Below are 15,137 nucleotides of genomic sequence, written 5' to 3'. Positions count from 1 at the left end.
AGGTGTAGGTCTTATGTAATACAAATTGAGTGTCCCTAATCCACTGTGCTCCAAAGTCTGAGACCTTTTGAATACAGACATGATGTTTCAAGGAAATGCTAATTGGAGCATTTTGGACTTCAGATTTTCGGATTTATGGTGCTTACTCGGAAAGTATGATGCCAATATTCCAAAATCCAAAATGCTTCTGGTCCCAGGCATTTCATATAAGGACTTTAAACCTGTACTTACTTTACAGTTGAGGAAACTGGCTCAGAGAAGTTTTATGACTTTTAGTTTTGAATGTCTCAGTCACTTGTATGTCAGAAAGTGGCTTCATAGGCATGCCAGCGGGCGAATTACTTCTTGCCAGCATTCTTGTTCATGAATACCAAGACAAGGTGGAAATGAGACGCCAGTGGTAGACAAGTAGACAAGTGGGCCATTTTAATCTTGTAGTGTTGTGTTGTGTTGTGGGTGGTATAAGAGTCCTCGAGAATTTATTTGTTCTCAGACTGTTGAAACACAGCATGGTGGACAAAAACAGAGATTTGGTTGCTGGATCACCTGGACTCCAGTCCTGGTTCCGCCACCTTCTACATATTCAGCCTCCATATCTCATATTCTTTAGCTGTAAAATCACCTACCTTATAGTGTCATGAGGATTATGTGTTCAGTATTAGCTCTCATTATTATTGTAAACTCAGGATTTCTTTTTTCTTTTTCTTTTTGGAGATGGAGTTTCACTCTTTTTGCCCAGGCTGGAGTGCCATGGTGCAATCTTGGCTCACTGCAACTCCCTCCTCCCGGATTCAAGCAATTCTCCTGCCTCAGTCCCCTGAGTATCTGGGATTACAGACGTGCATCACCATGCCCGGCTCATTTTGTATGTTTAGTAGAGACGGGGTTTTGCCATGTTGGTCAGTCTGGTCTCGAACTCCTGACCTCAGGTGATCTCACCTCGGCCTCCCAAAGTGCTGAGATTGCAGGTGTGAGCCACCGCACCTGGCTGTAAACTCAGGATTTCTTCCCAACACTTACTACTGTCTTTCTTACCTTAAATCTTAAAGCAAAATTAAATAATTATATTGTTTACATATCCTTATTAAATGGTGTTCCCATTTTTAGGACCCTTAGTCTTAGATTAAACGGTTGTCTCAAGTCGTGTAGCTACTGTTCCTGCTCTGTCCTGCCTGGACTACACATTTCCTTGCATAGCTCCTTAGTCCTTTGCTTTATCTCACTGCATATGCTGCTAGTGCAGTTTTTTGTTATCGTTGCTCTTGCCTGTCTTTCCTTCCTTCCATCCTTCCTTTCATCTTCCTCCTCTCTTTTCTTTCTTCTGCCTTCCTCACTTTCTCTCCTCGTTCCCTTTTTTCCTTTCCTCCCTCTGTTCTTCCCTTTTCTCCTCCATTCTTTCCATTCAGTCAGCGTTTGAGTGACTCCGTTGGCATGTGCTGCTTTGGAAGATGAGTAAGACCTAGTCCCAGGTCAAGTAGGGAGTACACAAATGAGCGACAGGACAGGCTCCTCTGGATGCACACAGGAGGCTATACTGAGAAGACCTGGGGTTGGGAAGACTTCTGGAACAGGCGACATTTGTGCTGTGACCTCAAGGCTGAGTCAGGAAGACCAGACCAGTATTTCAAACTAGCATGTGACTCATAATAATATATTGGCCCCCTCAGTATTTCGAGGAGCTTTTTAGAATTAATTAGATTGGCCAAATTTATTTTAAAAGCTGTCCAAGGAAATGTGAACTGGTACATTATTTCTTTCTCACTGTAACAGGCAAAGGCTCTCTGAGTCATACTATTTTTTTTTTTTTTTTTGAGTCATACTATTAAGTTTAGAACTGCAGTCAGATTTGGACTCATCTTTTAAACAAACAGTCACCAATAACATTTGCATTTTTCAGATTATTGTTGTGTAACAAACCTCCACAAAACTTAGTGGCATGAAAGAGCATTTATTTTATTGCTCATGATTCTGTGGTTCAGGTGTGTAGGCAGGGCACAGGTCGTCCCCGTCCCAGGATGTCTGGTGCCTTGGCTGGAACAGCTCAGTTGGCTGGAAACATCCTGGCTTGGCTGCGGCCCTAAGTCTGAGCCCTCACTTTTTGTCCACATGGAGTCTGCTGGATCTGAAACGTCCATGATGGCTCCTTCACGCACGTGCATGTCTAGCACTTGGGCTGAGAGGGCAGGAACAGCTGATGGCTGGCTGGCACAGTTTTCTTTCCATGTGACCTTCCACATGGCTAGCCTGAGGTGGTCCCTGGGTAACTGGGCTTCTCACATGGCAGCTGTCTTTCCTCAGAGCAAGTGTTTTGAGAGACAAGGTGGAAATTGCAAGGCTCTTTAGGCCTTAGCTTGAGCAGTTTTGCAGCCTCACTTCTGCTGTGTTCTCTTAGTGCATGGGGCTGGCCAGAATTCACTGTGGGAGGGGACTGCTCAAGGCAGCGGTACCAGGTGGGGTTTGTTGGTTACTTTGTTGTAGGAGTTGAGATTAACTCCTACGTGCATTCACTGTAAAGCTTTGGGGAATTAGAATCTGGTCAGTCATACTGTCTTTGCTTAGTCTAGCCCCTAACCCGCAAAAATGAAAAAAAAAAAAAAAAAAAAAAAAAAAAAATCAAGTGCATCCCTGAAGGAATATAAGGACTCAGAAAGGTAACTGAGGGCACTATTTAGAGGAAGAAATATTAACCAGTAATACTGGTTTTTTAGCTATGGTAGCCATAGCCATGAACTGATTAGATGAGTATAGTTCTTGAAATGTTATTACGGCTATAGGCTCAGAGTAGCTACTAATGTCGTGTTTATTTTTTATAATTGTAAATTCAGATCTTGAGAAAATTGGTAGCTCTAATTGTGGTGCATATATGTGATTAGAAAATTGACTCATTGAAATTATTTGATGGAATTATAGTGCCGATTTCCTGCAGATCATTATCAGTGACATGTTAGAATGGTAAATTATAGCCAGAAGGAATTAGAGATAAAACATTGTTACTAAGAAGAATACCTGTATATTAATAAGCTCTTAGTTTTGTAAAGATAAGAGAGGTGCATAGCATTGTACGGTATTACGGAATTCTACAAAGTTAGTTGAATTAGAACGTCCAATATATAACTGCTCTTTTCTACTTAGTGATGGGTGAAGGCCATGGTTCTGTGTGAGCACATTTAAACTAAGGTATTGTTTGGTAATAGTAACCATGTTCCTTACAGCGAGTTTCTATATTTGCAAACAAAAAATGCTGTTATGGTGAGCATCTTTGTTCATTCATGTATCTTTACTCATAGATGGAGTATTTTTGTAGATGAGATACATAGTGGTGGAACTGCATATTGAATGGTCTGTGTGCCTAAATTTGGTAGATATTGTGCATGTCACTCTGCAAAAGGACTATTCATTTTGATACTCCTACCAACAATGTATGAATATCCGTTTCTTTGTATTTTCTATATTATTAATATTTAAAATATCTGCCAGTTTGGCTGTTTAAATTTGCCTATTTCTCATTTTATATTTATCTTTACTGAGGAGAATATAGTTGGGGATTGTGGTTGAATGCATAAAGCCAATATGAAATTTACTGGAAATATGAAGGTACATATAAGTATGATCTATATAGACATTTTTATGGTGTGTGTGTAACCGGTACACACACAGATATATACAGCTTCAGAAATGTCTCACTTGAATCACAGTATTTAATTGAATGCAACTATTTACGAAATGTGAGGAATCACAGAAATTTAAAGTTATCAAAGCCCTATTACTTTATATTGCAATTGTGAGGATTGTGGGTCCCCTAAAACTGAGTGCAGATTTTATTATATGCATGTGTGCATTTTTGTGAGGAGTCCATAGTTTTCATCAGATTTGCAAATGGAGTCTGTGACCTGAAAAAGGTTAAGAAGCATTGACGTAGATTATCTTTACTACGAATTTAACAAAACTGCTCACCCTGATATGAATTGCACTCAAAGGATAAAGCCATCAGATGCGTAGCAAATTTGAAATCAGTACAAAAGCTACAAGGTCTTTTCCACACTAGCCAAGAACAGAGATACTCCCTCAATTCTAGCACATGTGCTGGTTTTACAGAAAATGACTTTTTAAAAGGTCATAAATGTCAGCAGTTTTGTCCAGTAAGAGGATATTGCCTTTGTGCAGATAGGGATAGAAGGGAGGCAGTGGTTCCTGTGAGGTACACACACCTTCTCCCCGTTGATCAAACACTGTTCTCCATGCTGCTGGCCAGTGGGTTCTGCAGGTGCAGTTAATCTCCCTAGCTGTTGATGGGGAGTTAATGAAAGGGAGATTGTCCTCCACGGGCTGACTTACTCAGAAGCCTCGGGGCCACCTGGAGGAGAAGGTGAAACAGCCGTGGCCACAGTGTAAGTATGACAAGTCTGTGGGTAGGAGAAGGCCAAGGTGAGGCAGAGCTAGAAATGCTGTACTGGAAGAGGAGTGTGGTGGCTTTCAGCCCAAGGAACAGCGGGAGGACCAGCCCCACCTCCAGCTCCTGCTCAAGGGCATCTGGCTCCAGGATTCACTTTCTCAGGACCCAATCTGACTACCTGTGGGCAAGTCCATGAATGCTGATCATGCTGATGCCTTCCCAGCACCTGTCTGTGGGTGGCTATCTCTAACAGGAGCCCCTGGGGGCTGGAGTGCAGGCTACTGGCATCTCCAGGCTGCCAGTCATCCCTGGTCCCTCCCCTAACCCTGCTGAGGCCCAGGACCCTCAGCCCACAGGCATCTGGGAGGGAGCAGGGGAGTAAGCCCCTGGGATATGGCCATTTGCAGGGCTGTTGAACAGAGGATGTGCTTCTAGGGGCGCAGCTGGCATTGGGGGAAGGGCAGGGCCAGGAGCCTGTTGTGGGCTAAGGCTCCAGAGAGGACTGTGGGCCATTGTAGCAGCAGCTTGAGATCTGATGACTTTCAGGAGCACAGGAAATCATCTTCCTTATGCCTCTGGGGCATGGCCCCCAGGTGCACTTGGGCTTCAAGTGGGACTACCCTGTGCAGTCACTCCCACTACAACTTGTTCAGGGCTCTAAGCTTAGGGCCTTGTCTTGGACCTTTTACATGGAGAGTTGGCCACCAGAAACTCTGGCATCTCCACTTCAGGTGTTGTGGACTACTTGTGATACCAGATGGCCAGAAGGTGGACAGACTCCACCATGGACAGGTGGATGCTCTCAGGGAGGGTCAAGGCCTTTTATTGTTTTTGTTTGTTTGTTGAGAGATGGGGTCTTGCTGTGTTGCCCAGACTGGCCCGGAACTTCTAGACTCAAGTGATCTTCCTGGCTCAGCTTCCAGAGTAGCTGGTCCTACTGGTACGTGCCACCACCACAAGTTTAAGGCCTTCTTTTAAAGGGCTTTTATATGATTAAGTCAGGTCTGCTCAAGAAAATCTCTCTTTGATTGAACAAAAATGAGCTGGTTAAGGACTATAATTATATCTACACAATCCCTTCTTAGTAGCAGGATGTTAGTGTATGTTTGAACAGTGTAGAGAAGGTGCTGTGTACTTCAGGATAGCTGCTGCCTCTCATGGTCCAGCCTTCACCAAAAGTTGAAAATTACTCTTTTATTGGGAAAACTTCCTTAATTTATATGATAGTTAAAAAAAAAAGCATTTTATCTAAAGACTGTTTTGAGTGTTGGTACTTTGTTCTGTGATTTTTACTATTGATGAGTAAAATGTGTCTGTGTAATCAGATTTTCAGTCCTTGATCAGCTTTTGTTTAGGTAGCTTAGTTTGTTCAAAATTTTGTTTCTGGTTCACTGTTTCTTGACTTCTTTGTGCTCCCCGCCCCCTATCATTTTGAACTTTTACCTTTGTTCATTCTGAGGCAGGGTCTGATAGTTACAGCTTCATAATTGCAATGTCCAAATAGCTTATTTGTAGAGTTTACAATTATTTTGATTTATTTTATATGATCCTTTATTTTATCCTTAATTTATAGTTCATTTAATTGATAAGTTTATAACAACAGAAACAATTCCTTTCTCTGTAGTTTTTGTCTTTAATCCACTGAAGTTCGGTTTCTAACAGAACTGAGGTAATGAATATCAAATAAGTAGCAAAGATGAAGAGATGACAGCTTTCATACAAGGCTGGTGGGAGTGCACATTCTGCCGTTCCCAGGAAAGTAATTCATTAATACAGTCAAATTGAGGCTGCTTATGTCTTCGAGCCAGCAAATCCACTTCTGGGAATACACATCAGAGAAGTTCCTACAAATGGACACAAGAAGTCTTAACAAAAAGATTGATTGTATCATTCATTGTGATTTCTAGACAGTGCCCCAACTTATAATGGTTGGACTTAATAATTTTCCAACTTAAGACAGTGTGCAGGCAATACACCTGCAGTGGAAACCATACTTTCGATTTTGAAGTTTGATTCAAAGTTCTTTATAATAACTTGATTGTAAAATAGGCTTTGTGTTAGATAATTTTACCCAACTGTAGGCTAACTTAAGTGTCCTAAGCATGTTTAAGATGGGCTAGGCGAAACTATGATGTTCAGTAGGTGAGGTATATTAAATGCATTTTTGACTTAAGACATTGTAAACTTAAGCCTGGGTTTACCAGGGCATACCCCCATCATATGTGGAAGAGCATCTGTATAATATGCCAGTGTTTGAACTTCAGATAAGAAGGTTCAAAACAAAATCTCTCATAGTGGTTGTCCTTGAGATGAGGGAGGGACTGGGGAAATAGATTAGAGGTGAGATCAATATTACCTGCAGTATTTTCTTTGTATTGGTGAACTTAAAATAGTTGCCGGTTAGATGTTTGCAAAACTGTATTTTATAATATCTAAGTTTTGTATTTTCCTGACTTTGTCTGGAAGTGTTTAAGACATTTTGTTTTCAAAGTATTAACTTCTGTTTTTAAAAACTGTTAAAAATACAACAATTTTATGATATCTGGGTAAGGATGATTAGCTCTGCATTACCTGGAAGTCTGCTATCTGACATCCCAATTGATGTAACCTACCAGGTAAACTTGAATTAATTAGCTCATGAACAGACTTGATTTCATACTGTGTTGAGTATTTAACACCACAGGAGTTAGTTGTGGTGTTATTTGAGATTATACTTTTGGATAATGGTAAATCATTAACAATTCATAGCAATTAAAATTTTGATAAGTTTTAGACTATATTTAGTCAAGTATAACTGTTTCTTCTTAAGGTTAAGAGAAAGACAGGCAAACCATTTTTTTCTTAAATATTTGTTTTCTTTTTAATATAGCAGAAGAAAGTACGTTCAGTTTATCTCATAGTTTGAGTAGGTTAAATAGGAATTTAAAAGACACCCAAGCCAAAGCCCTTTTCAGGGTGCTGCTGGGTGATCATTATCAGCTTCATTTTGCATTCCTATTCTAGTACTGCCATAGTGGGATGGTGATCAGCCACAGCTGGGTCACAGAGATAGAGCAAATATTTTGCGGTTTATGTGAGAATTTGTATACACACACAGACACAAACACACACGTTCCTATTAGGAAATATCTCAAGGTGTGTGCGTGTACATGCATGCATGTGCCTATATGTGTGTGTGTAAATTTCTGTATCTGCTAACAGTAGTGAAATTAGAATGTTTGATTTTTAAAGAACATCATACTCATATAAAATAGAGCTGGTAAGATAGTTACAGGTCAGATTCAATCTGTATAGCTAGTGAAATGTTTATGTCAACCAGAGTGGATTTAAATCCATATTTCAGCTCTTTAGTCCAAACTTAGCCTGACTTTCAAGGTTCTGATTTGTGTTTCCAGGCCACCCACTTACTGGTTCAGTGTTCAGCTGCACTCTTTTCTTTGCTGCTTTTGTGTCTCTTCATGCTTTTCTTTGCTGGCTTCAGATATGCTCTTGCATTGTTTGCTTCCCTTATTTAAGCTTCCATTCTTCAAGGCCCCAAATCAAGTACTTACTTTTACTTTAAGCCTTTACAGACTAATTAGCCTATGTAATCTTTTGTGGTACTCACTGTCTTAGCCTTTCTTTGGTCAGTTGGTACTGCCTTGCAAGCACCTTTGACAGGTCCAAGGATGCTGTGGTGACACCAATGTGGGTTAGGACCCCTGTTCTAACATTAACCATCTGTTTGACCATCTGTGTTCTGTGATAATCATCATCACGTTGTTACAAAAATTATGACAATGTCTGTAAAGCCCTTACCTAGAAAACAGAAACTGGATAAAGCAGTTCCTCAAAATGTGGAGCCATCATAGCCATGTCAGAGATAGAAGAAGCAGGCCCAGGGATGTACACGTTAGCAGGAATGCAAGTGCTGCTGAATATATACTGAAATTTGAGAAGCTTGAATTAGATGATCTCTAAGTTGCTTCAGGTTGCTGACTTGTTTGGTGTTCTAGGTCATCATTGCTCAGATGTTGGTCTCACTTAAAGATTTTTCATCTGTTTATGCTTTCTCATTTGAGAGCTCAAATAAGGGTGGTTTCAGAAATTTGGACAATATGTATATGGGAGAACATAAAAATTGCAAGAGTTTGATTAAAAATACATTTAATCCATATTCTAAAGAGCCAGTTTTAGTTGTAGATAGTGGGAATTCAGTTGTTTGTCTTATGTTTGTGAGATGCACCATATTGCTTGTCATTGGTTCCTTTCAGTTTCATTATAAAGTTTTCATTTAAAAAACTTTGTGTTCTTCTCATTTTACTGGAATTATTGGTGATTGGCCAAGGAAGAAGTGCTCTAGAGGTTTGCTTTAATTGTGCTATAAAAATCACACCATTTAATTTATAGACACTTGGGAGATGAGATGTCTCATTCATCTTAAGTTATTAGGAACTATTTTTATAGTCCTGGTAATTAGAACTTGCCAAATAAAACATTTTGTATATCTAACTCCTGTACTTTTTATTCATTTTCCCTTTCAGAAGCTCTGTTTGCATTTGACTTTTGGTTAATTGCAGGGGAATTCAGTATTAATAGAAAACTGAACAAACAAGCACTCCTGTTCATTAGTAATAGGCTTTTGGTTATTAAAAAGTTCCTTAGTCTTGTCAGAGTGGGTAAAGAAAAAATGTAAAATGCTCAGAGAAATTACTATTATCTAAGTCTATAGATTCTCCACACCCCAACACCCTAATGTTCTCAGATCTCCCTTAAGTGATAAGTCCCTCATGATTTTATAGAGGCCTAACTGGTCATCAGTTGTCAGAAAGCACTGTTGGGTTTACTCTCTGTGTGAGTCCATTTCACACTGGCTATAAAGGAATACCTGAGACTGGGTAATGTATAAAGAAATAAGCATATTTGGCTCATGGTTCTGTATGCTGTACAAGCATAGTAACAGTATCTACTGAGCTTCTGGTGAGGCCTCAGGAAGCTTTTACTTATGGCAGAAGGTGAAGAGGAAGCAGGCGTGTCACATGGAGAAAGAAGGAACAAGAGCGCGCTCTCACATGAACTAATAGAGTGAGAACTCACAGGTTACTGTGGGGAGGCACTAGACTGTGCGTGCAGGATCCGCCCCCATGATGCAGACGTCTCTCCTCAGCCCCACTTCCAACATTGGCAGTCACATTTCCACATGAGATTTGGAGGGGGCAAATATCCAAACCAAACCACCCTCTCTCTCCTTCTGTCACAAGAATATTATTTTAAAAAATGTAGCTACTGCTGAGGTAGAGTAATTGGCATATCCTTTTTGCACAGTAGCTAGACTGGAGTTTGTCTCTTAAGTTTGAATTGCATCATTATTTAAATTAAGATATATGAATTTATATTTATATATATATTTTTTTCCAAAACCAACTTGGGTTTTGTTTCAGGAAAAAAAAAAAAAAAAAAAAAAACCTTCTCTGTCCTGTCTTGCTCCTCTTCCGGTTTGCTGTTCCTTAAACATACTATGTAGATCCAAATATTAAATCATTGCTTTCTGGGAACACAAAATTTCAAAAAATTGTGTAATATACTGTTTTGTGTGCCATAGGGGTAAACTTAACAAGATTTGTATTTAACCTGTAAAAGTTAGTTTTTCAGGTTTGCTAAGATGAGGTTATGTTTATATAAAAAAATGGGATTGTGACTTTCTTTTTCTCTTAGGTTATTTTAATTGTTGGAATAAAGATCTAGGATGAGAAGCTTCATCTGTTACTATTTTCATGGTTTGCCCCTTGGTAAATGTAGCATAGATTTGGAATAATGGTAGCCAGTCTTCCGGAGTTACTAAAGTCATTGTAACCACTCTCATCTAATCCTTAGTTTTCCCTTAGGGCCTTTCAATCATAGATTAGAAGAACTTGAATACATTATGTAAGAAAAGTAATACTTTTTCACTGTCAACTATTACTTTTCAGTTGTAAATTGTATGCATATATTCTGTATGAACAATGCACCACATTAGTTTTATAAAGTATTTTAAAATTCTAAAACCTAAGCCAACAAGATTGTTTTTTATTACACAATTTTTTGTTTTCTTTGACTCAATCATTTATTTGGATGTACATAGTGGTTAATACAGATTCTGTTCTAGGTCCTCATTGCCTTTCTTCTGCACACTTTTCTTGGATGTTCTTATCTACTGTCATGATACTAACTAATATCTGTACATACTGATTTCCAAATCCATCTGCCTGGATTTCTCTCCTAAGCCCAACATCTATATTTTTTTTTAGTTACCTACAGATATTTCCACATGGATATCCCATAGGCACATAACATTCAGTGTATTAGAAACTAAACTCATTTTCTTTACTTCCAGTCCTACACAATGATACAGTGTATGTGAAGTATAGTGGGGTTAACAGTTGTCATTTTTGCTTTCAAAATACCGTTGGTTAACCAAATAGTGTGTCTGTGCTCTGTTAATAAATGTGTAAAGAACACAGAGGTAAACACAGCAGAACAAAGTATTTAAGGAGTTGGCCTAAGAAATTTTTTTTATATAAATAAGGGTTGATAAGCATTAATAGGTAGAAACTTAATAAAAGTGAAACATTTTCTTAAATGGATTATATAAAAAGTTTAAAGACATTTAGAAGTAAATAGATTAGTACTAAAGATAAAAATTCCATCTTAAAATTTTTAAATTTAAAAAAATAATATTAGTTTGTATACTTAAATGCAGCAAAAATCCCTATGGATAGATTGGTTTAAAGTATTTTTTGATGGATCATAAAGTAAATTTAATATAAGGTAAACCAAGTTATAAGTGCTCTTAGGGAAATTTGTTTAAAAATCCTTATTTTAAAACTAATCGATTAGGAAGTTAATTGGTTTTAAGCAAATTTTCATTGGTGCATTAGTTTGGGGTACATTGGTTTGCAACCCATGTACATATACCCTATTACATCAAATCTAAAGATATACTGATATGTCTTTAGGTATTATATTCACAACTAATCTCATATTCACAGCTAGTCACATAAAACTAGGTGATATATATATAAAGAAAGTGATATAATTTCTTAGTATAATTATATTAGTATAATAAAATTCTTAGTATATAAAAAATATATACTAAGAAATTGTGCTAAGGTAAAAAATGCTTACAATTGATGAGTATGTTCTTATAATTGGAATTTTTATTTATTTAAAGAGATCTTTTATACTTTTTGACATGTAGAATATATTTTACTTATGCATATATATGTGTTTTTAAAAATGGGCCAGGCATAATGGCTCATGCCAGTAATCTCAGCACTTTGGGAAACAGAGGTGGGAGGATTGCTTGAGCCAAGGAATTTGAGACCAGCCTGAGCAACATAGTAGGATCCTGTCTCATCAGAAAAAAAAAAAAAAAAATTAGCTAGGTGTAGTGGTGCATTCTTGTGGTTCTAGTTACTTGGGAGGCTGAGGCAGAAGGATCGCTTGAGCCCAAGAAGTTGAGGCTGCACTCCAGCCTGTCTCAGAAAAAAAGAAGAATATAAATGAAATAGATTGACAAATATGTTCCTAAAACTTATTTATATCATCATTGATTACATATAACGTTCTAATTTCAGAAATGTTAACATATGAAAAAATGTGTGTCCTAAATTCAATGAAATTATGCCTTGTGTAGAGGATAGATTGGAATGGCATTATAGGTTTGGGTATTATCAATATGTGATGTGGAAGTGAATGAGATCACCCAGGGAGAAGAGATCTAAGATTAGCACTTTGAGAAACATTAACATTTTATTTAGTGAGCAGAGTTCCAAGAAGGTATTTGAAAAGAAGGGACTTAAGGAAGTGTAAGAACCCAGAAAGGATTTCAATAACATAGAGCAATTAATGGTGTTAAAAGTGCCATACAGGAAAGAGAATGTATGTGTGTTCATTTCAAAACTTGGAATCAAATTATAGAACCTTTTTTAGTCGTTTGAAAGAAATGTGTGATTTTTGCTTTCTTCAAATTAATTATAAATGATTTTATGTGCCAGTATAGCATACTAAGCAAATTATACCCAATTAGTCTATGTGTCTTCAGTCTTGCTAATTTTAAATTTAAAATGTTATTGCCCACTTGTTTGTGTGGCGAAGAAGAAATAAATGAATGGAATAAACTAAGGTCAACATTTTTGTCTGTCAGCTGTCTTTCAGTTTTTTATGAGAATAATCTTAAGGTGCCTTAAGGATTCTTGCATCAGTCTGCCTAGTTTTATCAATGAGAAAAGTGATCAAGATAATATATGTGACATCCTCTTAAGTTTACATATTTAGCTAATGACAAATGCAGGAATTAAATTTGTTTTCTCATCCAGGCTTCTGTCAGATATCCTATGCCATTTCTTCCTTCTTAAATTGAAGGTGATTACTTATGGAAATCTGGTTAAATGATTTGATAACTGTGCTTTGCAGCATAGAAATAAACAGCTAGTTTTAGGTGATTAGTTGTGAATGTAAGAGAATACAGCGAATGTTGGAAAAATGGATAAAATTTTTTGAATATAGAGAAAAATGTGTGTTTTTTGATTCCTTTAATTTTCAGGATATAGTATGCTTTTTAGCCGCCTGAAAATTTAAGTACATGTGAAATGTGAATTTCAGTTTTATTTAAAATATTGAGAGTAGCTTCATATTTTAGAGTTACATAATGTTCTGTTTATTTTTTTTTTTTAATAGAAAAAATGAACGCACCAAATCAGCCTCCACATAAAGACCCTGGAAAAGCAGTGGAGAATGTGGAAGAATACAGCTATAAGCAGGAGAAAAAGATCCGAGCAACTCTTAGAACAACAGAGCGTGATCATAAAAAAAACGTACAGTGCTCATTCATGTTAGACTCAGTGGGTGGATCTTTGCCAAAAAAGTCAATTCCAGATGTGGATCTCAATAAGCCTTACCTCAGCCTTGGCTGTAGCAATGCTAAGATTCCAGTATCTGTTCCCATGCCTATAGCCAGACCTGCACGCCAGACTTCTAGGACTGACTGTCCAGCAGATCGTTTAAAGTTTTTTGAAACATTACGACTTTTGCTAAAGCTTACCTCAGTCTCGAAGAAGAAGGACAGGGAGCAAAGAGGACAAGAAAACACGTCTGGTTTCTGGCTTAACCGATCTAACGAACTGATCTGGTTAGAGCTACAGGCCTGGCATGCAGGACGGACAATTAACGACCAGGACTTGTTTTTATATACAGCCCGTCAAGCCATCCCAGATATTATCAACGAAATCCTTACTTTCAAAGTCGACTATGGGAGCTTCGCCTTTGTTAGAGATGGAGCTAGTTTTAATGGTACTTCAGTAGAAGGGCAGTGCAGAGCCACTCCTGGAACAAAGATTGTGGGTTACTCAACACATCACGAGCATCTCCAACGCCAGAGGGTCTCATTTGAGCAGGTAAAACGGATAATGGAGCTGCTAGAGTACATAGAAGCACTTTATCCATCATTGCAGGCTCTTCAGAAGGACTATGAAAAATATGCTGCAAAAGACTTCCAGGACAGAGTGCAGGCACTCTGTTTGTGGTTAAACATCACAAAAGACTTAAATCAGAAATTAAGGATTATGGGCACTGTTTTGGGTATCAAGAATTTATCAGACATTGGCTGGCCGGTGTTTGAAATCCCTTCCCCTCGACCATCCAAAGGTAATGAGCCAGAGTATGAGGGTGATGACACAGAAGGGGAATTAAAGGAGTTGGAAGGTAGTACGGATGAGAGTGAAGAAGAACAAATCTCTGATCCTAGGCTACCGGAAATCAGGCAGCCCGTAGACAACAGCTTCGACATCCAGTCGCAGGACTGCATATCCAAGAAGCTTGAGAGGCTCGAATCTGAGGATGATTCTATTGGCTGGGGAGCACCAGACTGCAGTGCAGAAGCCGGCTTTAGTGGACATTGTCTGACTTCTATTTATAGACCATTTGTAGACAAAGCACTGAAGCAGATGGGGTTAAGAAAGTTAATTTTAAGACTTCACAAGCTAATGGATGGTTCCTTGCAAAGGGCACGTATAGCATTGGTAAAGAACGATCGTCCCGTGGAGGTAGGTTTCCCATAGGAAAATGTGATGATGTCCTTAGTTCCATTTATTTATTGTAAATTATAATGTTGGTGTTGATTATCATGTACTTTCATATTCTAATATTTTTTAGCATAAACGGCAGTTATAAATTGCACATTTAAGCATTTCTGTAAAGTACTATGATAATTAAGAAATAGACGTCTGAAAAATGCATTAAATGCAAGATGGTATGTGGAAGGAATAAATTCAACCATGTAAATACAGGATGGCAAAGGACGGGCTGGGTATAAATAAAGACAGAAGGAAGAAAGCCACAGTCGTGGATGACCACAAGCTGCATGTGAGTCAGGAAAATAGCCCACGCCACACTAAGGTATTTTTAAATGAACAGGGCACCCAAGGTCATGGCGATAGGTCTTTCTCTATTCTTTGAAGTTGTGTTCTCTCTTTTGATTAGCATGTCAAGTTTTGGTCACTGTATTTTAAAGAGATGTAAATTGTGGAAATGTCACAACGATCAAAGGGGAAAAGCCGACACTATCTGGCAAACTTAAAGTGTTCAGTGCAGGTGATGCAAGTTTAAGGAAAGTCCTGATTATTGTCAAATATGTGTTTGGAGATGTGTAGATTTTTGTGAGAGGAATGTGCCCACTAGAGGAAGTGGCTTGAAAACAGTATAGATTTGTTTTTGATAGCTTTACATG

The 15,137-nt window shown here is 38.2% G+C and overlaps 1 protein-coding gene across 6 annotated transcripts in view; it reads left to right on the top strand.

Moving 5' to 3' along the window:
- The window catches only part of MAP3K4 (mitogen-activated protein kinase kinase kinase 4), a 123,313-nt gene that overhangs the window by 40,181 nt on the left and 67,995 nt on the right, over positions 1-15,137 (top strand). For all 6 annotated transcript variants that reach the window (XR_005578848.2, XM_039467582.2, XM_039467580.2 and 3 more), the window contains exon 3: positions 13,091-14,454. Coding sequence is in view for 5 of the 6 variants with exons in the window: in XM_039467582.2 (XP_039323516.1) it covers positions 13,091-14,454 (1,364 nt within the window). In the remaining variant the exon portion in view is untranslated. The remainder of the gene's footprint in view (positions 1-13,090; positions 14,455-15,137) is intronic.

This window comes from Saimiri boliviensis, chromosome 4 (assembly GCF_048565385.1).
Source record: "Saimiri boliviensis isolate mSaiBol1 chromosome 4, mSaiBol1.pri, whole genome shotgun sequence".
Classification (NCBI taxonomy): domain Eukaryota; kingdom Metazoa; phylum Chordata; class Mammalia; order Primates; family Cebidae; genus Saimiri; species Saimiri boliviensis.
This window is presented reverse-complemented; position numbering and strand designations above follow the sequence as displayed.